The 24,873-nt window shown below is 41.1% G+C and overlaps 1 protein-coding gene across 1 annotated transcript in view; it reads left to right on the top strand.

Moving 5' to 3' along the window:
• The window catches only part of NCKAP5 (NCK associated protein 5), a 368,935-nt gene that overhangs the window by 118,061 nt on the left and 226,001 nt on the right, over positions 1 to 24,873 (top strand). Inside the window, exon 3 of the mRNA XM_058028292.1 lies at positions 11,454 to 11,531. Coding sequence (XP_057884275.1) covers positions 11,454 to 11,531 — 78 coding nt within the window. The remainder of the gene's footprint in view (positions 1 to 11,453; positions 11,532 to 24,873) is intronic.

Raw genomic sequence — 24,873 nt, 5'->3', positions numbered from 1 at the left:
ACCTTCAACTCTGATCAACCCTTTCAAAAATAATAGCCATGAATGGCATGTTGGTGTAGATGATACAGATTTGGAAAGGAAAGAAGCACTTTCTGGGCTGGAACCTCTCTTAACTGCTAAAGTTTCTTGAAGGTGTTTTTTGGGTATTTTTCTCCTCTGATTTAACGTGAGGTTGGAATTTCTGATCCAGACTATGCATGCAAACATCCTAAGGCTTAGCAAATGAATCTAAATCATTAGCTCTTGTGAGAACCATACAGTAAACTGTCTGTGAGTCATGCATGGAGCATCTACACAGTTCAGTTGCAGAATTTCAGCCTTTCTGTTGTACATCAATTATTGACACTAGTTTTGAATAGTCAGAAACACGAGATGCTTAACAAGTGCTAGATAATAGCAAGAGGCCAGTACATTCCAGAGTGTTTGTGTACAATAATTACTATCCCCAAATGAAACTTTTTTAAACCAGTGTTTGAAAATCTTTTGGTCCAATTAGTCTAAAAATCATGCATCAACAGTAGAGAGTGAAACCTGACTACTTTTGAAGTACCTGACTAATTTTGAACTGATGGTGGCTTCAGTTAATTCCCTCATGGTCAGCATTGGTTCCAACTGAAGCTGGCCCATAACACCCTTACACACTGGAAATGGGATGTCACCTTCATGTGAAAAAAATGCTTTTAGGTACATGATTGACACGTGGTGGGTTTTATAATTTGCTCTCTCTGCCTCAGAACAATGAGAGCCAAGGCTTCTGCAGGAAATTGTGTCTCTGCCTCTGGTTCCCAAGACAGAGACACTGTCTAAGCATCACAAATTTGGCACTAGAGTAGTGGGTAGGCTAGCAGGACTCATCACTGGTTGCCATAGATTTTCCAGTTGATGATGATAAAGGTCTTTAAAATGTAATTCAGTTAAATATCACAAAGAACTTTTCCAGTAAGCTTCAGTTAACACAAGATTGTATTACCGGAAATATAAAGATTTATGCTTATATATTTCCACTTTTAATTCCTATTAAGGTTCCTGTGGATTAAAGATTCATGTGTAAGAAACATGGACAGCTAAGTATATCACTTTGTATAGCACACATAAAATTAAAGGCATTTTAAAAGTTACATTTTGCATGCTAACTGGCAAGATGGTGTATAAAACAAAAAGCTGTCATGTAATCTGAATTGTGTCTATATATCCTGTGTAGCAGCCAACAATGAATATTTATCTAAGCAAATATTTTCCAGCCTTTCATGCTACAGTTTGTGTTTGTTTCAGTCTGATTTGAATAAACAGAATGCTCTGCAATAACTGTAACTAATATCTTTAGGCACATAACATTTGAGATGGATCTGCAATTCAGTGCGGTAGTATTCAATTGCAGAAAAATTATTAGCATAAACCAGGAGGTAAATTACAGCTCTGATTTCACTGCTGCTGGATTGTACCTGTGAATTCTATATTGCTGAATGAAATTTAAGTTTCACTTTAATTTTTATGAAAAGGAAATAGATTATTGTTAAATTGAGCAGCACCATTATGTTTGTTTAACATCTACAATACATGGCATAATGGAGTCACAAGTGTTCAGGAGACAGAGAATAATAGTGAACCATATCACTTATAAAAGCACATGATAATAATGGTCATTAATGGTTAGAACTGTAGTATGCAGGATTTGAGGAGGGAGTTTTTCTTTGTATCATAAGTTAAGGGGAAAACCTACCAATTCTTATTTTATGAAAGGCTTTGTATTAGGCTCAGTTACCCCTACACATTAAATTCAACAACTGGCATTCAAATCCACCCCAGGAAATGCCCCCCAGGAGCTCTCCTGCTGCCATTGGGCATCTCCCACTTATCCCACGGGTCTTTTAATTGTGCCAGTGCAAATTGCACCATCCCAGACTGTGCCTATGGCTGGGAGTTTTTACAGCCTTGGTGGGATGACAGGGTTGGGGTTGCAGCCCAACAAGAAATTGTCCTTTCAGTGCTTTTGTGCTTTCTGTTCCACACAGATTTGACTTGGAATTAGTGTCTGTAACTAAAGGCACTGCTTTGGCTTAGGTAATTAACAGGCCTACAGAGCATAACACACAGCCTGTGTGCTGTTTGCTGACACAAATGTTCCAGTTCTTTTTTCCTTTCTGGGATTTTACTGAACCCTCTGCTTATAGCTTGCCATTAAAGTGAAACATTTTCCTTCCACTAAATCCACTTTCACTAAATCCCTGATACACTAAAAGTTTATCTCCATCCAGGATCACATGATGCTGTCTAGCCTACACACCACTTAGGAAATGCCAAACTTCTTATGATTAATCCCCTGACCCAGAAAGTCAGGTCCCATTGTGCTGCCTGCCTGTCCTGCATGGGGACTGTGAGCTCCTCAAGAGAAATCTGCTTTGCAGAACAGTGCACCTTCCTCCCATATGGAACTGAATACTTATTTACAAGAAAATACATTGAATGTTGCAGAGGTGTTTTTAAAAATTTTCCTACCTTCAGATATCTACAAGCAGGGCATTAATGAATGTTTTTAATGCATTAATGAATGTTTTTATTTACTTGGATATCTCATGGAAATTAGTCCATGAGTTAGACATGGAGGGTTGAAGAAAAAGTGTGATTTGGGCAGCAGTTTACAACTGATCCATGCCTAGACTCAGTTGTGTTCTACAATCATTCAATACCCAAAGCTGAACCTGATGCAAGACCTGGTAGTGAAAATAAATGTATTTCAAGCAGAGTTGACAAAACTCCCTATAAGCACAATTCCTGCTTTGTTTATAATAAACTATGAAAATTTAGAGGTATATTTTTGTGTTAGCTTCAGATTAATTTCTTTTTTCTCTGTGCACAGAGTGAAAAATGAACAGGGGATGTTTAGGAGCATATTTATTAGCATGTTCCATCATTTTTCTGTGTGTTTGTGTTTATGTATCATGCAGATGAGATGGATGGATGTAAGTAGTCCCACTAAATTCAGCATACCAGGAAGGGATGGAGTGCTAGAAGCAGCTTCTGAGATTTTCTGAGCAATGTTCCATTATTAACTCAGAGACAATCTTTTCTTGACTATAGATATGCACAGGAAAGACATTGCAAACAGAACCCTTGACATGGAGATTAATTTTCAAAATGTGCTATAACCAGTTCTCTCCTCTTTGTGAAAATGGTTGTGGTTAGAGCAGAACACAGTGGCAGGTGGACAAAAGAGGGGTGGTTGGAGAAAACAAATGAAATTTGTCTGGAAAAGAGGTCCCAGCCTGTGGTGATGTAAATGATCTGCTCATCTCCAGATTCCCTGATTTCCATCCATACATTACCCCAAAGATAATTTGGGGTTTGCTAAAGCTCAAGTTATCCTTGTCCTTAGAGTGGGGGTCAGAATCTAGAGATCCTCAGAACTTTTCCTCACCTTATTTTGTCTTTGTTTGGACATATTTCAGCATCATCAGATTGACGTGTCTGTAACATTGTGATGGATTTTTAACCTTATATTGAGATATTTTATATATGGGAATGGAGCTCACAAGAAAGACAGAGATAATGTTTTTACAAGAGCATGGAGTGAGAGGACAAGGGGGAGTGGATTCAAACTGGGAGAGGTTCAGATTTGGGGTTAGGAGCCCGGGCACAGGGTGCCCAGAGAAGCTGTGGCTGCCCCATCCCTGGCAGTGTTCAAGGCCAGGCTGGATGGAGCTTGGAGCAACCTGGGCTAATGAAAGGTGTCCCTGTCCATGGCAGGGGAGTTAAAACTTGATGGTCCTCAAGGTGCTCTTCAAACCAGGCCATCCTATTACTATTTATAGTATATACTTTATAATTTTTGCTGTTGACTAATGGCATCTACTGAACGAGCATCTACTCTTTGTTTGTTTAAATTGCTTTTAGTAGAAATGAAACCAGATGAACATAGTCCTGACTTTTGTTTATGTACATTGTTCCTCATCAGAAGCTGCCAGGATAAATGTGAGGACAAGTGATAACAAAGCAATTACAGAAAATGGTAGAGAAAACTTCAGATCCTGAGGTATTTGTTGTTGGATAGATGGCAGTGGTTATTCCAAGCGAGTTAAAAAGTCTGGTGCATTCTGAGAATGAAGCATCTTTATCTGTGAATCCCAAACATCCTGAATATGCTCAGAGTTAAATTTTCCCAACTCTACAATAGATCCCATCAGTGTTTTTCCATCCTTGTTGTAACTCCTGGTCCTCTTTAGACAGTAGGAGTCATATGCAAGTGCCATATGTCTACATAAGTCAAATGCCTCCCACCAGCAGTTCTTCCATGTGTTGAGGTTGATTTATATTCATAAAAAACATTCAAGAAATGATTCAGAAATTGTAATTACTTGGTAATGTCAGGAATTGATTAATTAAATGCTCCAGTGTTTACTCTGCATTTTTAAGGCTGCTAACATTTCTGGGCATTTTCTTGCAGCATCAGAGTGTTTGCTGGGTGAAGTTTATTAATGTAAATTGGATTTGACATAAACAAGACTACAGCTAATTATTTCATGTAAATATACACACTGTGTAGCAGCAAACTTATAAAATCTGCACATCTTCCTACTATGTTTTTTTTAAACTCTGGATGTCTGTTTTAGCTAAATAGCAAATTGTCTGTTTTAGCTAAATAGCAAATTTCTGTTACCTTAAATGATACTGTCACCTTTTCCTTCATGGAATTGCTGGGCTGAAAACATTTGTGTCTCTCTGACACCTTCTTAACTTACACATGGTCATCAATAACTTCCAGCAACCAGGAACTCTTACATGTACCAATCTCTGTTCATTTTTTATTTCCCTGCAAGAGAGATTTTATACTCAGTGAGGACCAGAACTTTCCATAAGCTGCAGCAAATGGGAGAGCAGCCCCAAACCTGCCCAGGAGACACAGCCAGGGTGCTCTGACACAATCTGCTTGTCCATATTCTTTCCTCTTCCTGGCCAAAAGACAATTTTTCCCATTTCCTGCTGAAATCTTTGGCTGGTCCAGTGGTCTTGTTGACATTTTTAGTAGGTTAGAAGTTCAAAGGGTTCTTGGTGGTTTTTTTCCTCTGGGACAAGCACTGATGAGTGCAGTCCATACTCTGCACCATCACCTGCATCTGCTGCAGTTCCTGCTCTGTGGCTCAGGGTCAGGCCCTACCCAGCCTCTAGAACCTCGGGATAGGAGGGTATCCATGGAGATTTGGCCTTTATGGAGACAGCTTTGGCTCCACATCCAAATTAAGGGCATCCTCGTGTTGATGCTGTAGGGATGTATTGCTCAATCACTCTGCTCATGGGTGTTAAAAGCTCCACAACTTAGAGGATGTCAATGCAAACTTTCCCACTGTTATATCATCCTTTTCTATTTCAAGATGACTCTAGTAAATTTCAGGTAATGCTTTGTATTTGTTTTTACTGATTTATACTTTCAGGGGAAGAAAATCAGCCAAAAGCAGCATTGATTTGCCTGCTGGACAAAACGTCGAGTTTCCTTCTCTTCAGTGGAAGAGATTTGCTCAATATTTAGCAGAAAGAGCTAAATGGAATGATTTGCTCAATATTTAGCAGAATAACATAATTTACATAGCTTGCTATTTGCATAGGAAAAGTATTAATTTGTTTTCAACTACCCAAAAGAGCTGCAGATCTGAACAGCATTCCTCTGAGAAATATCCCTGCATCCCTGTCCTCAGGGTGCAGAATCTGTCTATCAGCCAATGAGCTTGTGCTGTTTCAGGTTTTATTAAACTCTGCTGTGTCTGTGGATGGTGCTGGTTAATAGGGTGCAAAGTGGAAGCCAAGCAGCAGCAGAGGGAAAACCCAGCTGATTGTTTATGAAAACAACTGGCTCCAGATGAATTGGCAAATCAGTTTTAATCACTGCAGCTGAGATGTAATATGAACTGTTCACTGAAGCTTAAGTGATTTTGAACAATTAAGAAATTTGCTCAATATATTTATTAAAATAATCATTACTGCTTTTTCCATAATGGTGTAATGTGCACAAGGGCTCTTGCCAGCCTCCTGCTCCATTGCAGAGGCTCTCAATGTACATTTTCATGCCAGTTATTAATAAACCTGACAATTAAAATATTGACAATTAAATCAGCAATAATGGCAGTTTTAAAAAAATATTATTTTCTCCACATGGTTTAGCTTTCATTGTTGTTTAGGAACAAAAGTGAGTAGTAAGCCAGGTGTGGTATTGAAAGGAGTGAAAAATTACTAATCCTAAAGGGTTTTATGTTTTTTATACCTGATTTCTTTTTAGTGTGCAGCAGAAAGCTCTCCCAATTCTCATTGCTATTGCTTTTGGATATGAAAAACATTGTCTAGACAAGAACACATATATATATATAAATATATGTGTGTGTCCTCTTAGGCTGCTGGAAAAACGTCTATTTTCTCTCAAGGGTTTATGCAGCAGGATGAAAACAAAAATAAATATTTTACAAAAGTTATAATATTCACTGAAGTCACTCTCCCTAGATTTAGAGCTTTACCCCAGGGCACTGTTCCAAGATCCTTCAAAAATTACTCATGTAATTCCACACTCAGTGTAACAGCTTAGATGTCCCCCTTTTTGCTCTGCTAATTTGCTCTGCTAACATAATTTCCTAATTGCAACAGTCTGCTGTTTAGCTGCAGACAGCTTTGTTGTTGTTTGATTTCTAGTAACCTTTCCCTGTGAAATTGTGACTTCCTGAACTGCAGCAGATGATTGTGGGCTCTCCACGGAGCTCCCTGTCTCCAGGCTCTTGGAGGAACTCGTCTGTGCCCTTATCCCGTTGTTCACTCGGTTTTCTCTGCTCCCCAGTGACCAACATTTTCCTCTGTGGAGCCCAGGAGCCTGAATCTGTGCTGAATCCTGCCTGCTTCCAAATCCAAATATTGGGGGAATCAAGGGGAAGTGTTGTGGAAGAGTCGGCTAGGGCTGTGTGCACAGAGTTTGCTCCAGCCGAGCCAGGAGTGCAATTAGATGTGCCAGGGGAAAATGGAAAGCTTTGGGCTGTGCAGGCCTGGATATGATGTTTACCTCCCAGCCCTGCTTCAAAACCGGTCTGCAGGAACATGAGTGCCAGCCTAGTCTCTGTCCCAGTTCCCTGTTTTCTGCACAGCTCAGGCATCTCAGTGCCCGAGGAGCTTGATCAGGACAGGAGAGCACTGGCAGGGGTGCCTGGCTGAGGTGTGTGGGTTTGGGGCAGCTGAGCTGGGGTGTCCATGCTGCAGGAGGGGCCAATGTCACAAGAAAAGCAACACTCCATTTTCAGAAGACTTCAAACCTGTTTTTATTACAGCATGCATGCTTTTTATACATTCTTACAAAACACGTAAGTTTACACTTCACTCATTGGCCATGAGAGACAATCAAAGTGCTTATAGACATTTGCAGGTTTCTCTTATTTATCCTCCTTCCCTTCTTGGTTTCTACATCAATGACCTTGCTAGAAAATTCTTTCAGGGGTAAATATGGATCCTCTTATCAAACTTTTCTCTATCTCACAGAAGTTGCTGTAAAACCTTTTCCACAGGCCGGTCCCACCCATGGCCCAGCTGCCCAGGGCAGCCAGGCAAGCTCCTGAGTGGCCCTATTGAATTAAGTACGTAATCAAGTGATTTGCTGGTATCCTTAATCCTTTTCACATCTCACTAAGCTCATTAAACTCTCTTTGATACCAAGCTGTGCAAGTTCCTTAGGAGAGGCAGGGACTGTGTACTGTTCCTTTGGCTTGAATTTATCACCTCCAGCTTCCAGCCAGGGACTCCTGTGCTGGGAGCCTAAGGTTGCTTGAAGGGTTTGCTCTGCAACAATGGATGGGAAAATGTTCTGTGTGCTGGATAATTTTTGATACCCTGCCCAGCACAACAACAGGGATATGCCAGAACAAATACCCAAGTAACCAACCAAAATACCGAGCAGTGGATCCCGGGCCTCAGTGGAGGCACTTCATTTCCTTTCTCTTCTCTGTTTTTTCCTGACAGCCATCCAGCTAACAAAGAAAAGAAAAACAAAACTCTAAAAAACTAGCAAAACAATTAAGCATTGCAAAGTGAGATATTTAGTACTGTCAAAACCCCCATTTTTAGGTGTGTTTCTAGGCTTGTGCTTCAACTCAAATCAGCAATAATCTGGGTAAAGCACTTCTCTAATGCTCTCTAAATTAGATGAGCTCTATGTGACATTTGCATGCCATCTCTTCCTGTATGCCAGAATACATGCAGCTGTTAGAAAGGTTTTCTACTGCATTTAAACATATACAGAAGGTTTTGTCCTTAAAACAGTGCCATCACAGGAGGATAGAGGGAGAAGTTAATTTCTCATGGCTGCAAGGTAACTACATTAGAAGAAAACGGACATGTTTCGCTCATTATTCTGAAAGGGATTTTAATTTTTTGTTTGTTTGTTTAAATTTTGAACTTCTCAGTAATCCTGGAAGTTGTGAGGAATGGCTGGAGGTAGGAGGGGGACTCCAGGCAGAGCCAGTGCAGGCTGCTGAGCTCTAGTCCAGGTGTGGACAGCAGCATGGATGGCACTTCCACCATCAGCACAATTGCTATGAAACAGCATCAAATGTACATAAATACTTGAATATGGAGTCTACGACTTCAGATTAAAAATGCTGTGTCATTTCAGAGATATTGGCTTGGTCTTACAGAGCTTTACCCCCTCCTGCTCTGCAGTGTCCATTGTTCTAGGGGGAGCAGGAAGAATTGTGACCCCCTTCTGAAACCCTGGGGCAGCTGTGCTTTTACAGCCTCTCTCTCATTTGATTGCTCTGTCTCATTAGTATCTATTATGAGTGACATCATGATTTTTATATAGTTTACATCAGAGAATGAGGCTCCACATAATCTTTCACCCTCCAGTTTTCTGTGCTACTCAGAGCCTGCATGGCACAAGCATTCACAGGACAGGGCTCCAAGAAAGCCACCAAATACTTGTATTTCCCCTCTAGGTGTGATCTATTGGGCACTCTGAAGTGCTTTAATGAACTGCATACATCATCTTGTTGAACATAAAGTCAGAGAATCATTTAGGTTGGAAAAGACCTTTAAGGTCATTGAGTCCAACCATAAACCAGTGTGATTACTTTGGGGTTTTTACTCACATTTTCTGCTGTCACTGAATGTGCCAAGCTATTCTAAATCACAAAGTTGCTCTAAATCTCAAGTGACTGTTTGCTATTTGCTTCCCACTGACAAAATAACACTGGGTCCTGATCCAGGGATGGCAGAATTTATCTTATTGGGACAGTTGATAAGAGAAGAGAGCAGAAACCTGGGCTTAGGGAGAGAGGCCTTGTCTGGAGCAGATGGCTGGCTGCAGCCACAGCTGGCACACGAATGTGCCAGGAGAAAGGAGGTGCTGCTAACCACCATCAAACCATGGCTGACTGTTTTACATCACTTCTGCACACTGACAAGATTACATACTCCCAGGTTGCTGGCTTTTAAAGACAAACAGAATAATATTTCTGATCTGTCACAGGAAACCCTTAGCATTAAGTCAGCAGCCATATAGGATAAACACAGGCTTTTCTTTTCCCCATTGTCCTTATTTCCAGAAAACGGTTTTAAGAAAATTGCTTCAGACTGAGGGTTTTATATTATCGTGGTAGAATTGATGCAGAATAAAACTGCTGATCCCATCTTTGCCTGTAGGGCAAAGTGCACTGATGAATAAATCAGGAATATTGTTTAATATTACATTAAAAAGATGTAAAGGTATTAATACTAATTTATGCCAGATTCATTGTAGTAAAAAATATAAACTAAAATAGGCAACTTGTTTTAAAGAACTAGGTACTGCAACTAATCATCATTAGATATTTGTACAGTATATATTTGGTGAACTCTAATATATGTGTATTGCAGAATTTATTAGAATAAGCTTAGAAGAAGCTTCCTGTTTAATTGCCACTGAAGCTCATGGTGTTTCTCAGGATTTCCATTATTTAAGAAACAGCTACGTAATGCTTCTATTTACAGCAGTTTGAATGAAATTTAAACTTGGGGCAATCACAAAGTTTAATGGAAAGTTTTGCAGCACCCAAAGCTTTTCAAGCCATGCAGTTTGAGCAGGATATGGCTGAAAAGCTTTTGCAGAGGCTCCTTGGGAGCTGAGTCCTACTCTTGCTTACCGTGGACAGAAACATGGAATCACTTGGAACAATTCCAGTCCTGAAAAATAAAAATGTACATTTATATATAAATTATGATCATTAAAATCAGCTAACATTTATCTTCACCTTGAGGAGACACAATGATGTACAGTCTCTGTAGTGGCTGTCTCATAGTCCTGCTCATGAAGACAAATGGCTCAAAAGAACAAACCACTTTGCAACAAAATCCATATTTGTACACAAAAGAAATAATAACAGTGAAGAGACAACTTCTAATACAAACAGGAACCTCACAAAGTGATTCTGTGATGAGTCCAAAGGTAAAACAGTGGAGCTATAAAAATGGAGCTTTTGTCTCCAGAAAGTGGAGATGGATTCTTTACTCCAATACTTGCAATTTCCTGCAGTATGAGGTTTAAGAAATATTTTTGCTGTGCTGAGATATTTCAGGACAGTTATATTATTACTGATAGACTTTCAGAATAATAGTAATGTGACTGTGTTGGTACTGCTGTCATCCAAATGTATCATATTATATCATGTTATTCTGTGGGCTCATTCTGAAATATTTGATATAAATAACACTGATGTTGCCTTCCTCCTGGAAATGAGGTGGTGTATTTCTATTACTGACAGATTTCTCTGCTGAGAATAAACATCATCTCTTTGCATTGCGTTAAAGAATAGGCTTCAATAGGAAAAAATCCAAATTTTTCATCTGGTCAAGATTATTTATCAGAAGTTCTGTCTAGACACAAGTACAGGAGCTTTCATAGAGATGATATTTCAAGTTATTGCATCTGCAAAAGTTGGACTGGAAAATAATATAGGGGCTGAGTTATAGCTTCATTTTCAAATAGGGTACATTCTATAGCATTTTTCATACTTTCCATAAAATAAATATTTGAGTCAAATATTCAGTTCACTTTGATTAATATCTAAAGTAAACAAAATGTGCACCAAAACCAATGATTGCACTGCTGGGCAGTTATTTTTCAGTCTGGATCCAGGGAATATTATTCTGGGCTTGGAATATGGATATGAATTTATATGTACACTAATTTATTTGTGCTGCTTGTGTATCCTTAGTGCCTCTTGTCTTCCCCTCAAATAATCTCTGAAGTGTGCATTAGGCTACTGCCCTGTTCATGTAATATGAATCCAAATGTGAATTTAACCTAGATTTTTACATCACTGGGATTTCTATGTATTTGGGATAACTTTGGGAGCAAAATCAAAGTGCACTCCACAAACTGATTCTGACTGCTTTTTACTCAAGGTTTTACAAATACTTTGAACATTGAAAAACTAATATTGTAATAATTTTTCCTTTAGGAATACATGGACTCCAACAAATACATAGAGCATTTAGTGACTCAGCTGGAAGAACAACGCTGGAATTTATGGAGGCAAGTACTGTGCCACACATGGTTATTTATGTTGCTATTTTGGAAATGATACTGCAATCCACAGTTTCCATTTTTGAGTTCAGATGAATGATTGGCTATTCAGTTTCTCCATTTTTTAATTCTTTGCAGAATACCAAATCTTAGCTCATGAAATAAGCAGGGCAGCACACACGAGTGGAATCCTGCCTTTGTTAATCAGGGCAGTTTCACACATGTACAAGTTTACTCATGTTACAGTCTCTAGGCAGTGGATGCTAACTCTCCTTCAGATCCTTTCAACTGGACTGAATTTCAGAAATTGTCTTATATCCTTGAATATAAGTGTTTTCATTGAATGGCACACAAAATCTAGCCAAAATACCACCATAGCAGCATGACCAATTGAGAGTTTGGAAATTAAAATAAAGACAGGGTTACAATTTTGCAGTGCTCTTGATAGTCTGGATTTTCTACATCTTCTCTGTTCATGCTGCCCAGACTTCACCCTGGTTTAAGCAGAGTAGAGATTCCACATGCTGGTGGGCGTTTCTATGCTGTCTACAGCAAATTTGGTAACTGCTCAAATCCTATCTAACACAACATTTCATACAAAGGAAATGGGATAATAGCAGTGATAAAATTCCTTCAACATTCACAGCAATTTTTTTAATGCAATATTTAACTTTTTTTTTTCTGAAGACATATGAACAATGACAGTCTTTTAAAACACAGTCAAATATAAAAGTATCTTCAGGGAATAATTTAATGTTCATAGACTGAAACCTATTTCACCTTAGTTCCGATAGAGTGAGAAATAATGATCTGTCTGATTTTTCAGGTGAATGCCTCTCATGTACAAAAAAAGAGCGACTTTGCACATGCCAGTATTAGTTCTGCACCTCACAAACTTATCTATACAATATAAAGTAGTATCCCAGCATTTACAGCTTGCAGCATTATGATATTGACTCTTACTTATAGGCAAACTCTTAAAGTTTGTGCCTAATTCCCCCTTTTCTTAAAAAGTAGCCAAATATAATTGGCACAAAAAGGTGAAATTTTCATTTAACATTACAGAGTTAAGGAGACTAACTTTGTAAGAATGAAGGTGATAACATTATATGCAGATGACACTACTGTGATTAAATATAAATGAATTATAAAAATTTAAAATATTTAAAGGTCTTTGAAGAGTAGCAGGGGTAGTATCTTTATTATAAACAGACATACAGATGCATTCTGAAAATTCAGTGGTTTTAAAAAACCAAAACCATTACTTTATTTTAACATTATTTATTTTTATTATTATTTTTATGGTGTGTTGGCATAAAAAGTTAAGACTGGTAATGAGCACTACAAGAAAAACCCTTCTGGTTCAGCCAGTCCTCTTTGAACACTTTATTCCTCCCTTTGAAATCTCTGAGAAGTTCCATGGTGAGGATTATGCTAATAGCTGGCACTGCACAGGGGCAGTGCTGGGCTGTCCACAGGCAGACAGATGTCCCAATAAATCAGCAGAGCCCTCTCCTCAGCCTTCATTATGCTGCTGATTTGTGGTGCATGCTCTGAGCCCGGTGGGTCAGCGGGCGCTGAACCTGACATTGAGCGATAACCCCGCGGTGTCAGGGCGAGCCCATAAACCTGACACTCACAGATCCTGCCCCTTTGGCTCCCCCAGCCTCACCCACGGCCAGCACAGATTTATAGTGCCCAGGCTGAGGCACAGGAGGCTAAACCTAAACCTGACACTCACAGATCCTGCCCCTTTGGCTCCCCCAGCCTCACCCACGGCCAGCACAGATTTATAGTGCCCAGGCTGAGGCACAGGAGGCCAAACCCGCTGCCATGGCGTGCATATCAATTTTACATTTCCTTTACATCTCCACACGTACAATGGGACCCTAAAAGACATGTGGGGGCCAAAGTTTCTTTTCAGTTTAGAGGACAAACTGTTTACACATAGCATTAGCATCTGCTGTGGAACATTTATTGCTGTAATTGCTGTCCCAGGAGGACTGGCAATGGTTAGGTCACGTTTTATGGCTTTCCACTAAAGCAGACCTCTAACCCAGCTTCAGATTCCTTGTTCTTAAAACTTGACAATACCTCAGTAGTTTGTGAAGATGCAGATTTTATTAACACAGCTTTTCTTATACTGAACATTTCACAGCAGTTATTTTCACATTACTGATAGCATATTTGACTTGTCAGTTGTTCCTCTATTTCTCAGGTTGGAGCTCAACACATTTACCCAATGTGAGACAAATTTGTTAATTTGATCTCCATCAATGTAAATCACCAACATTTACCATTGGAGGTGATGCACAGTAGTGGTTCTGCATGTCCATGTATCAGTTTAAAAAAAAAGTAAATATTATTTTGGATTTCTCTGCCCTATCCTGTCTGTAAATGGCTTTAAACAGGATGGAATTGGGACAGGTGAGTAGAATCCCCTTGCAATGTTGTTTGTTACCTAGTCATTTAATGCTTAAGTTCAGCTGATGTGTAATTTTTATGGCAGAATCACATGGACAATCAACATGAGAAGCAAAAATTTGCTCCCACACTCTTTGCTAATTGATTTGATGGTAAATCATAATTTTTAAATCTTGACACACAGATCAGTAGCAGCAATTACTGATCCTCTTAACAGAGGAAAGAGGTCATAATTCAGCATAGATGCTTGCCTGAATAAGCAAAGGTCAGATCCTGGTCTTGAGACTTTTAAAGGGAATTTTATGAGTAGTGCTACTGGAACTGGGACCAACACTTCAGTCTGCCCTGGTGAAAGCCTGAGGAGATGCTGCAGCTCAGACATGACTAATATGTAATAAGTTAATGAAGGTCAAACAGCACTTCCCCAATTTACTACAGAAATGTAAAACACAGAGGGGAGGGACCAGAACTGCACATGAGGATTGCATTGCATTTCTCCTATGCTGTATATTCAAAACAGAGTTTGTTAAATAGATCTGCTCTGCTTTCCTCACCAGCATTAGCATGCTTCTGTGTTCCTGGTTTTAATGCCTATATACTAAAGAGGTGCCAAGTATTAAACAGGTTGCCTTTGCTGTAATCATGAACTTCCATTGCGAAGCCTTAATTGCTAACAAGCAAAATAGCTCAGTGAGAATTCTTAATGGTGAGCACAGATTAAAATAACAACTGTGATTAGCTTTAAACTGCTTGACTAGAAAAAGACTAATCTTAGGGGAATAAATTGCATGGCACACAAAGGAAAAACCCTGTGTATGATATTACAGTAATGAAGGCTGAGAAAAAAATCAAGTGCTACCCCAACTAAATAAGGTCATGCTCTGCACAAGCATCTTTTTCTTGCCTGGGTTTAGTAACTTGGCCTGAGGGGAGTGAAGGTGTAAGCAGCCAGGTCTTGGGGCCAAACCCCCATTTTAACCCATTCTGGAAGTTCTCATAACAAACATTGCTTCTGGTCTATGATGCTAATGTGAGTTAGAGACTGTATTTGGAATGAATAATCTTCCAAAATTGTTGCTGCAGTCTATGATTAGAGGTTGGTGTGGTGTGGTGAGGTGTGGTAAGAGCATGAAGCTTCCTTCTACTTTGCTTCTTGATCCACCTGTCTGGCCATACCATCTTGGCAACACACAAAGCCAGGAAAAAGGTGTTTAGTGCTATTAGCCTCTAAAGCCTGTCTCTTGTCTCTTCATCAGTCTTTGGTTTTGCTGGGGTGGTATTTTCTTGGGGTTTTTTTTCACTGCATCTCTACAGTACTGCTAGATGCATATGATAAACTTGTACAACCCATGCAAACACTGATTCCTTTTAGTTTCCTTAGCATTTGAATGAGGTAGAGTAGAACTGAGTTTGGCAATTAGGAGTCATTCAGTCACCAGGTACTAATTCAGATTCTTCCAACTAACATTGTAACATACTTATCTCTCCAAAGCTGAGGTTTCTAATTTGTGACCTTATGTGTGAAAAAAACAAAAATGTAGATAAAAACCACATAAAGCTACAAAGTGGAGCTCACAGTACTCCTTCAGACGAGCATTAAATTGTTTAAATATGTACATGAGAATACCAATTAAAAATGTATTTTATTTTTGGCCAAAAGTGCTTTTCTTTAGCTGAGTATAAATGTGGATGGTTCAGTGAGCGGTGCAGATGTGGTTACAGGCCACAAAAAACACTGCCATCCTATTATCTGTGAATGAGAACCCCTTGCTTCCTCTGGCACCCCAGTACCATGCCCATGTCACACCACAGCTATAAAAGATACTTCAGGACCAGATTGGTTGAGAGCAATCTGAATAGTGAATATAGAGATAAGCAAGATTTTTACTATTTGCCTTTTAGATTGTATTTTTAATAGGGTCATAGGAAAGTAAGAGAGGATTGTTTAAAGATTACAAATGAACCTGATGGACTGTGTAAACCCCCTATAAATACTAAACGTGTAAGCATAGGAAAAGGCTGAATAGCTGCTAGAACTTTTGTTGCAGTTGCAGTGGAATCAGTGCTTATGTGAGGTAAATCAAGAATTACCACTGTCTTTCAAACAAATATAAATGCTTCACAGAAGTTTATACCTGCTCAGATTTTTTATTAGTTCCACTAATTATTCATGTAAAATAATTGTTCTCATCTGATTAAAGTTGATAGCAATTTTATGTGCAGCTCTTTACCAGATCAATAAATAAATCTCTTTCAGCAATGATCCACTTTAACTCCAACAGGGCACATTTTTGTGATGTATTTACTAAGCTGACTTAAAATTAAACTCAACTTGATGTGCCCTGGTAATGAGAAATATGATTGGCATTATATATTCATAAAAGTATTAATTTTAAAGAACATGACTCTCAGCCTGTTTCCTCTAATTGGAAAAAACTCCCATTAACACTGCTCATCAGTGCTGCCTAAGTCAGGAGTGAAGTGTCAAGCCTCAGCATTGAAGTCATTACATAAAGGACTGAGAACCATCTGAACAGAAAATAATCTTGATACAAGCAAATATCTCTGTATCTGTGCTAAACTACCCAGATTTCAGAACTGCAAGCAAAAGATGAAAAAGTGGTCCATAAAAAGTAACTTCATATGGCCGTGTTTATGAAATTAAATAAATTAACCAATGCTAAATTATAAAATGTTAATAACATTCTGTAATTAATTAGGGATTGGAGTAGTTTTGCACAGATGTATACTTGTCATAATAGTGAGACTGCCAGAACCATGAATTGATTTTGTTTCTCTTAAATTATAAACTAGAAGGCCTTGAGCAAAATATATTCTTTAGATATATTTGGTTGAATAAGGATCACAAATGTTCCCTACCAAGTTGAAAGGAAAAAAAACTCCAGCAGGGAAGTATGTGGAAGGTCTATTTGGCATATGGATGTTTGTTAAAAGCAAAATGCATGAACAGCCCAGACTAAATTAGCTCCTCATTTGTATGCTGGGAAATGAAATGTATAATCCTGGCATGGTTCTGCATTTGTTTAAGATTTTTCCTAAGAACAAACTCTTTTGTGTATGCAGATATACATATTACTGTAGTGGCTATTTAGGGTTAGGGGGAAAAAAACCTTCTTTGAAGTGGTTTTGTGTGACGCTGAGTGCGAGTGGCAGGGCTCTGTCTGTCCCCTGCAGGGCAGCCTGGCCCAGGTAGCAGCGCTGGGCGCTGCACAACTGCTGCATCCCTGCATGGGGGAGCAGCACGGACCAGCCCAGCCCTGCAGGGAAAGCTCAGGGCAGCTGCTCCTGGGAGCAGCACCTGTCGGCGTCTCTGGCTTGTCAGAGTGACCCTGAGAAAAGTTGGAAAGTCTCTTTTCTCAGCCTGAGAGCTTGAAGAAAGAGTCAGGGCTCTTCATTTCTCGGTCTCAAGGTTGTTTATTGTTTCTTATCTATAAAATTCTTTCTCCTGTCCTGCCAAGGTCCATCCAGCAGGACAGTTCCAGGCACTCTGCCTGCCTCCAGGACAGTGTTATATCTTTATACTAAAAACTACATGTACAATATTTACAATTACTTTCCAATACCTATCACCTATGTCAGACAGTGAGCTTCTACCCTAAACCAATCTGTAAGTGCCAACATCACAGCAGAAGATGAAGGCCAAGAAGAAGAAGAAGAAAGGCTGGACACGCCCAGCTCCCTCCATCTTGCCTCGTGAACCCCAATTCCAGAAACCCCAAAATCTACTTTTTCACCCCGTGATAACTTCACTATTATTCTACCTAAAATGTTGTGGCTTGGTGATCTTCATACAACGTTGGTGATTTGCTCCACGGGTCATAATCAAACCCACAGGTGTTCTGGGCTCTGTGCCAGGGTCTCTGAGCCCCCTGGCAGGGTCCTGGCAATCCTGGACTGCTGGAGAGATGTTCTAGGTTCCCACAAGCACCCAGAGGGAAAACCCAGATCACACCCACACAAGGATCCAAAGAAAGGAATACACAGTTATTGGGTGTTGGTGCTCTGAGATTACCTCCTTCTTCTTTAGAAATCAAACTCTTCCAAAAGGAAACTGACCCCAGTCTCATTTTATTATTTGCTGCTGAATTTACTCTTCCACTAATGTCTGCACACAGCCATGGTTAGTCAAATTGAATCATATTTCACTCTTCAGATAATCCCAATTAGGTTATTGGCTTTATTCACAGAGCAAAGAATAATTTCAATGAGTAATAGTGGCATTTCCCTGAAGTCTTCTCTAAGACTGAACAACTTTACACAGATCCCTGGCTCCTATTTGGCAGGGAAAACCTATAGATTCACGTCAAGGCAACAACTGAGAATTCAAGTCCTTATAAAACCAGGATGTCAAAATGCATTATAGAAATGAGTACTGCACAGTCACAGGCTATGAGACAGGGTTTTAGATGGCATGGTGGGTTTAAGAAAGAAAAGGAAAACTCATTAATTTGCTATTTTTAAATGAATGGTACCTTACTGATCTGTTTCACTGATGAACTCTACAAATAGGGCACTGCTGATGGCAGATGTAGAAAAGGTCAAGGAGAAATTGTTTATGAAGTTATGCAAGTCAGATTAGCACCTTTCCTTGTGAAAGAGAAGTTAAATAACCAAGTTTCGCATTTCTATTTCATTCTTTAATGCTCAACCTTTTTTTCCCCCTAAATTATATTAAAGCAAGAGTTTAAGACCCCAAGTGAGAACAGGGCCTCATTGTTCCACACAAAGTGTGAAATGGTTTTCATCTCCTCAGCCCCAAGGATGCAACAAGAAATAATATCATTCCCTTTTAACAAAGAAAGGTAATGGAATTTGTATAAGAGATCCATGTGTGAGCCAGAGTTTTGCTGTGCTCAGTCACAGCACTGTGCACTGTCAGCCTGGTCAGTCTGAGGGATGAAGTTCCCACATCCCTGCTTGAATCTTTAAAACTCTATGGCCTAAAACACACTTGGTGGCAGCCTTATCTCATGCTGTGCGATGGGAAAGGGTTTTCTTGCGTTCATACCATGATGAGGCGAGGAAGAGGTGACCTTTCTTTGGATGTCTCCTCTCCAGCTCCTGTCCTTGGCCCTTGCCACTCCACACTGTAAATTATGTCCCCCGTCAGGGGATGGGCAGGAGCAAGGAGGGCAGAAGAGAAGGGCTCTGTCTTGTTCTCTTCAGACAGCTCATTTTAAAGTACATGGATGTCCTGTGCCGATGAAACCATTGGGTTTTTCACATAGAGAAAACTGTGGATGTAGACCCTGTGTCATGGTTGGGCCTGTTACAAGATAAATATGCCTTAAATTGAAAGTAGAACACCTGTGCAGCCAAAATACTGCTGTGACACCACTTATTCCTGCTATTTAATTGTGTGCTGATCCATCACTGTCATCTTCCTGCTTTTTTCCATGGCAGTCAGCAGCTCTGTCCAGGCTTTGTGTGACACTGGCACTTGAAGATCCAGTTTCCCTGAATTCTGTAGGACTTGGCTGATTTCCAGTTCCCACATGCTGCAGGAGATTCAGGGTGCATTTTCTATCAATTCTGCCTGCTGTACAAAGTCCTTTTTATATTAACAAATTATATTTTTCATTGCCTAATTTGTTAATAAAAGGGCATAATTGTGCCTATAGCAATCCAGATTCTGGGATATCACCCATTCACACTTTTTTTTTTAATCAAGAGTACATTCCAACATATTCTGCTGTAGGGAAAATATAATGCATTTATAGCGTAAACCTGTATAAACATTATTGTAATAGGTTCCACTGGGGACAAGGTTTCAAATATAAAGAAGCATTCATCACATATTAAATACATGAACACAGTTTTTTCTTACTTAAATCTGCATAGCTCACAATTTGCAAACTCTTGCTTATGTAGATACTCCCCTGAGATTTTCAAAATTTAATAAAAGCTTGCAAAATGCAGGACTCTTAGTTTTATTACCACCTGATTAGCTAAGCAGAATTCAGAAAGTATAACTCAAATAAGCAAAAAAAATAAAAACCCCACACTGAGTTCCACCAAATGCTTTGCAGTAAGGAGATGCCAGCTTTTGCAGGTTATTCAGTTTGCTGTCATTTATGTAGCATCTTTAAGGATGGCACAGGGAGTAGCTGATCTGCTTCTATACCCTGCCAGAATCAGCACATGCCCCCACTGCCCTGTACTGAGGAAACTTGATACTACCTTACAAATTCTTCCCAGTTCTTAATAGTGCTGTAATAAATCCATTATTGTTCTTCATTCAGTAGATTCTTAGTCCTCTGCCAGGCAAGCCAAAAGCCTCTGAAGCCCTTTTGAAAGTTACAAGTATGTATGTTGTGGCTCCTACTCCCTGTATTTTTATGATCTTCCATTCCTCATGGTTGGGAGACTTCAAATGCCAAGGAAGTATCTAACTTCCGGAAGAGCCCTGGGAGAAATTGGTCCAAAAACACACCAGAGGTTGTAAACACTCTCAGTTCCTCTAATGACAGCTGTAAATTTTTGAAAAAATGGCCAAAAGCTGTGTCCTTGCTGTGACAGTAAAGTCACGACTTCCCTTCTGTTCTGCAGTGTGGAAATGTGCAAGTGACAGCACTTGACCCTTTATTCAGCCAATCCAAAAGATACTCAGAATTCCCATGAAGAATCTACATTCTAACTCCACTGAGATCCAAAGAAAACTTTTATGGAATCCTTTTTGGTTTGCATGTCCCCATTAGCAGCAGGAGATGCTGCTAACACACATCAGCACGAGGCAGCGGCCGGACTGCCTGCCTGCTCTGCTGCACTGGGAAACTCCAGCATGGAATTTCCACCTTGTTCTGCCACGTCTCCTCCAGTGGCTGATTTTTCCTGCCAGCACAGGGCACTCCTTGAGTGTCCCTGTCACTCCTGTTGCACAGCTTTATGTGCAAGGGCCTGGCCTGGCAGTTTTCCCAGGCGTGCAGGCATTGGTCTCCAGAGCTGGATCGAAGCCCTCAAAGGGGCAGAGCTGCCCCAGGTCTCACTGAACAGTGCCCTGAGTCAGCCTGAAAGAGCAACTGTTTCCATTAATGATGTCAGCTCACATGATTTCTACCCTGCTCATGTTTAACAGAGCTCCAGAACACCACTGGTGTAACCTTGTGGTGGAGCAACTGAAAATCTCGTCTTTCATCACCCATACACAGCCTCAGTCCTGTGTAAGCAAATATAGAAGTATTAATGGAAGGACAAGAAGAGGGTGAAGTTTAATAACTGCATTTCGGGAGATTTCTTCCCCCTCCCAGATTTTTGAGTATGAAGTTTCTCTGTGAAGCAGAGACTGCCTTAAAGGTTCTTTTGGTTGATTTGGCATTATTGACTACTGTGCAAATGCGTCACCTCCAACCTGCCAATATTCCTGTTCTTTCCTGGTCTCTCCCATTTGGAAAATGCAGCAGTGAGCAGAGGTACATCACCTCCACATACATGCATTATTCCAGCTGAGAAGCAGAAATAATTTTAGGAAATATTGGTCCCTCCAATGGTACCTTGGTGTCTCTGAGAAAATGAAAAAAATCCCCCAAATCATTCATTTGCCCATGCCAGTTATTAGGTTGGGTAAATTAAAACTATGGCTAGCAGCAATGTATTGAGCTAATGCTATCATCTACTTCATTTTAGTGTTTTGAAGTATGAGCACTGCAGTTTTTTGTGTCTCTCAGAAGCAATGGTGAGCCAAGTCGTGAATTTTGTTTGAAGACTGTTGTATTATCTTGTAAATGCCTATGCTAGACAAAAATGTGCAAGCCTAGGGACAAGAAATAATGATTTGGAACATATACTCGTTGCTGTGTATGAAATTGAGATACTACTAATCTTGAAGAGACATAGAAGAACAGTATCTCAGCAGTCAGATACTGTGCAGCTCCATATGCATAAAAAACACTTTCAAGTTGTAATTATAGCTTTAAGTTGTAGATAAATATTGGTTCTTTTCAATTCTAAATCACTTCCAGTTACAGAGTAAGAGACCAAGTCTGTCACTCTTGATTTCAGTGAATGTAGGCTTAGGCCTAAAAATAATTAACGAACTGGCAATATTTTAAAAAAATATTTTTTATCCCTTTAGCTGCTGTTAATCTAGCAGATTTGGTGAAACTATTCCATGTTTTCACTATGAATTCAGGAAAGGAGAATCATGGAGTGATGAGGTCTTCAAATAGAAACTTTGTATGCAATAATTTGCAGACTTAATAGAAAGACTTGACCCTGAGTAGGATATTAGTTTAAGATCTGCAGTACAACCCCTAGGAAGGGACCATGATGATGCCAGTGATTTTACTACATCTGGAGTACCAGTTGCAGTTCTTGTCCCCCACTTCAGAAAAGGTGCAAAAAAACTGGGTAAGTTCAGGGGAGGACAGAAAAGGGTAATCATAAACAGGACTTGGTTTCCATTCATGGAACAGCTAGGACAGTTCAGTCTGAAACAGCAGGAACCCAGGCAGGGGAATGTCAGCTAAAATGTGAGCAGCACGGAGAGGAGCTGCTTGTCCACTGCTCCTTTCAATGCAAGAAACACAGGCTGTTGGATGAAAACAGGCAGCACATTGAAAAACAAATGAAAGGAAGACTTTTCATCTAAACAAGCATCAGGGCATCCGCAACATGGTTTTTATAAGTGTATGTGGGCTCAGTTAGGGGCTGGACAGCCATGGAAGGGAGCTGGTGAGATGTACTGAACACACAGAGGGCAAGCTTGGGTCAGGAGATCCCTGAGCTCCCAGGGGGCTGGAGAGAGGTGAAGTGCTGGATCTTCCCCTGGATACTGGGCTTTGCCAGCGAAATGACACCAAATTACACAAATTTTCTGGACAGATCCAGTGCAGGCTCACATGTTAGCCAGGACTCAAAAAGCACGCTGCATTTGCAGTCTCAATCACTAATTAGAAAGGAGCAACAGGCATTATAGTGTGATTATATTTTATTGGGATTTTTTTTCTATTTAAACAGAAAATTAACATATCTTCCACTCAGTAGGCAAACTGGCTCTTACAAGAGTTGCTCAAGGTGTTTTCCTACACTACAAAGCAGTTAAAACACATCAGCAGACAGGGTCATGGTTTAAATGATGAAATCATGCTTGAATGGAGAATAACAATCTCTTTGGAGACTCCAAATTCTACCAGATTTGGAGAGGACCTCTTGTGTGCCATGATGCTTAGTTCCTGTCCCGTGCTGCTTTGCAGCTTTCTGTCACAGAGTTTTGCAGTAGTTAAGAACATCGCTGTATCATCTGTGTTTCACTCATTACAGTTAATTAAACCCCATATCTTTGACTAGCCCAGGACCCTAGATCAGCCCTCAGAAAATTGATCAATTGTGTCTTATTAGGAGAGAGCAAGGTGCCTGTGTCCTGGAAAGTACAAACTTACAGGTTTGACAGATTCAAGTAATTTTGAAGGTTCTCATTTCACACTGGAAAAAGGAATTGCCAACTTGGAAGAAAACCTGCATTGAGAGATCTGGCTATGGGTTTACTCAAGACACCTCAGCAACACATTTAGCTGCAAGGAGTGTTTTCTGTACCACCACAGGAAGAGATTCCCCCTCCAACTTACTGCACTCTCTTCAGCCACAGCTAATCTGTTGAGTAAAATCTGAGCATTATCCAATGATTTGTTCTTCTGAGCTCCTCTACTAAGAAACCTCCAAATTCAAAATCCAGAAAAACTCCTGCCACCTTAATTTTTGAAGTTCTGCTTCTCTAGTACTTGTCTTTGATTCTCAGATAGAGCTCTACCTTTTCCTTCTTGTCTCAGCACCACAGATGAGGATTTACTTTGCACCCTGGTTCCTGCAGTCTCTTCACTCCAGTGCACCCACTGCCTCTCATTTGCATTATGTCAGTTTTTCTCACCGTGTTTCCATGATCTCTCACTTACCCTCTTTAACCTGCGAAATCTTGCCTGAACTCTTGCTCACGGTTCACTTAGGTTCTCTCTTAGGTTCTCTTACACACACCATGTATCTACAAATAACTGGCTCATGTACCACTTAGATTTTCTTCTAACCAGGAAAAAATTTAACTTGCTATTTTTGGACTAACAGATGCCAAAGCTTTCAGCGATTCTTTTGGAACTGCTCTTTCATATACTCCGAGGTTTAAAAGCGTGCCGTTCATGTCTGTGAGTCTCCATCCAGCAGAACTCTTTCACCTGTGTGTCACACACGGGGCCCTCAGCAGCCCTGTGGGCACAGCCGCTGCCCCTCGGCGCATCCAACTCATCCCTCTCTGCTAACTTTGGAGGATGGCTGGGACGGCACCGGCTCCAGCCGAGCATTGCACCCGGGGCTGTGAGGGAAGGAGGGCTTTCCCCACGATGTTCCACGCCGCGGGCAGCGCTGCCCGGCTGCGGTGCGGCCAAGCGGAGGCTGCGCGGCTCCGGACACCCCGGGCAGCCCCCGCCCGCCGCCCCCAGCCCGGGGGCACCCGGGGGCCGCCGCACACAATGGCCCGGCCTCCGCCACCCCCCCGCCGCGCCGAGCCCCTGCTGCCGCCGCAGATTTGCCGGAGCCACTCACTTGCGACCGATTGCGATCGCGGCAGATGGGCTGGATCTGACAGCCCCGCTCCTCCGCGGGCCCGGGGGCGGAGGGGCCCGGCCGCCGCGCTCCCCGCCCCGCCGAAAGTGCCACCCCGGGCAGCCGCCCGCCCGCCCGCCCTCCCCAGGCACATGTTACGCGTCCCGCGGCTGCGGCGGCAGCGGCAGGAGAAGCCGCCGCGGCGGAACAAAGCGGAGCGGGCGAGCGGCGGCGGCGGGGCGGGCGGCCCGGGGGGCGGCAGCCGCTCGGCCCAGGCGGGGGGCGGCCCCGGGGGGCTCCCCGGCCCGCCGGGACGCGCGGCCCCCGCCCGCCGCAGGATGCGCCACCGCGCCCCAGGTAAGGAGCGGCCGCTCCCGCGCCCC

The sequence above is a fragment of the Melospiza georgiana genome, chromosome 7 (assembly GCF_028018845.1).
Source record: "Melospiza georgiana isolate bMelGeo1 chromosome 7, bMelGeo1.pri, whole genome shotgun sequence".
In the NCBI taxonomy this organism is placed as follows: domain Eukaryota; kingdom Metazoa; phylum Chordata; class Aves; order Passeriformes; family Passerellidae; genus Melospiza; species Melospiza georgiana.
The sequence above is the reverse complement of the archived record's forward strand: the minus strand, read 5'-3'. Positions and strand labels throughout refer to the sequence as shown.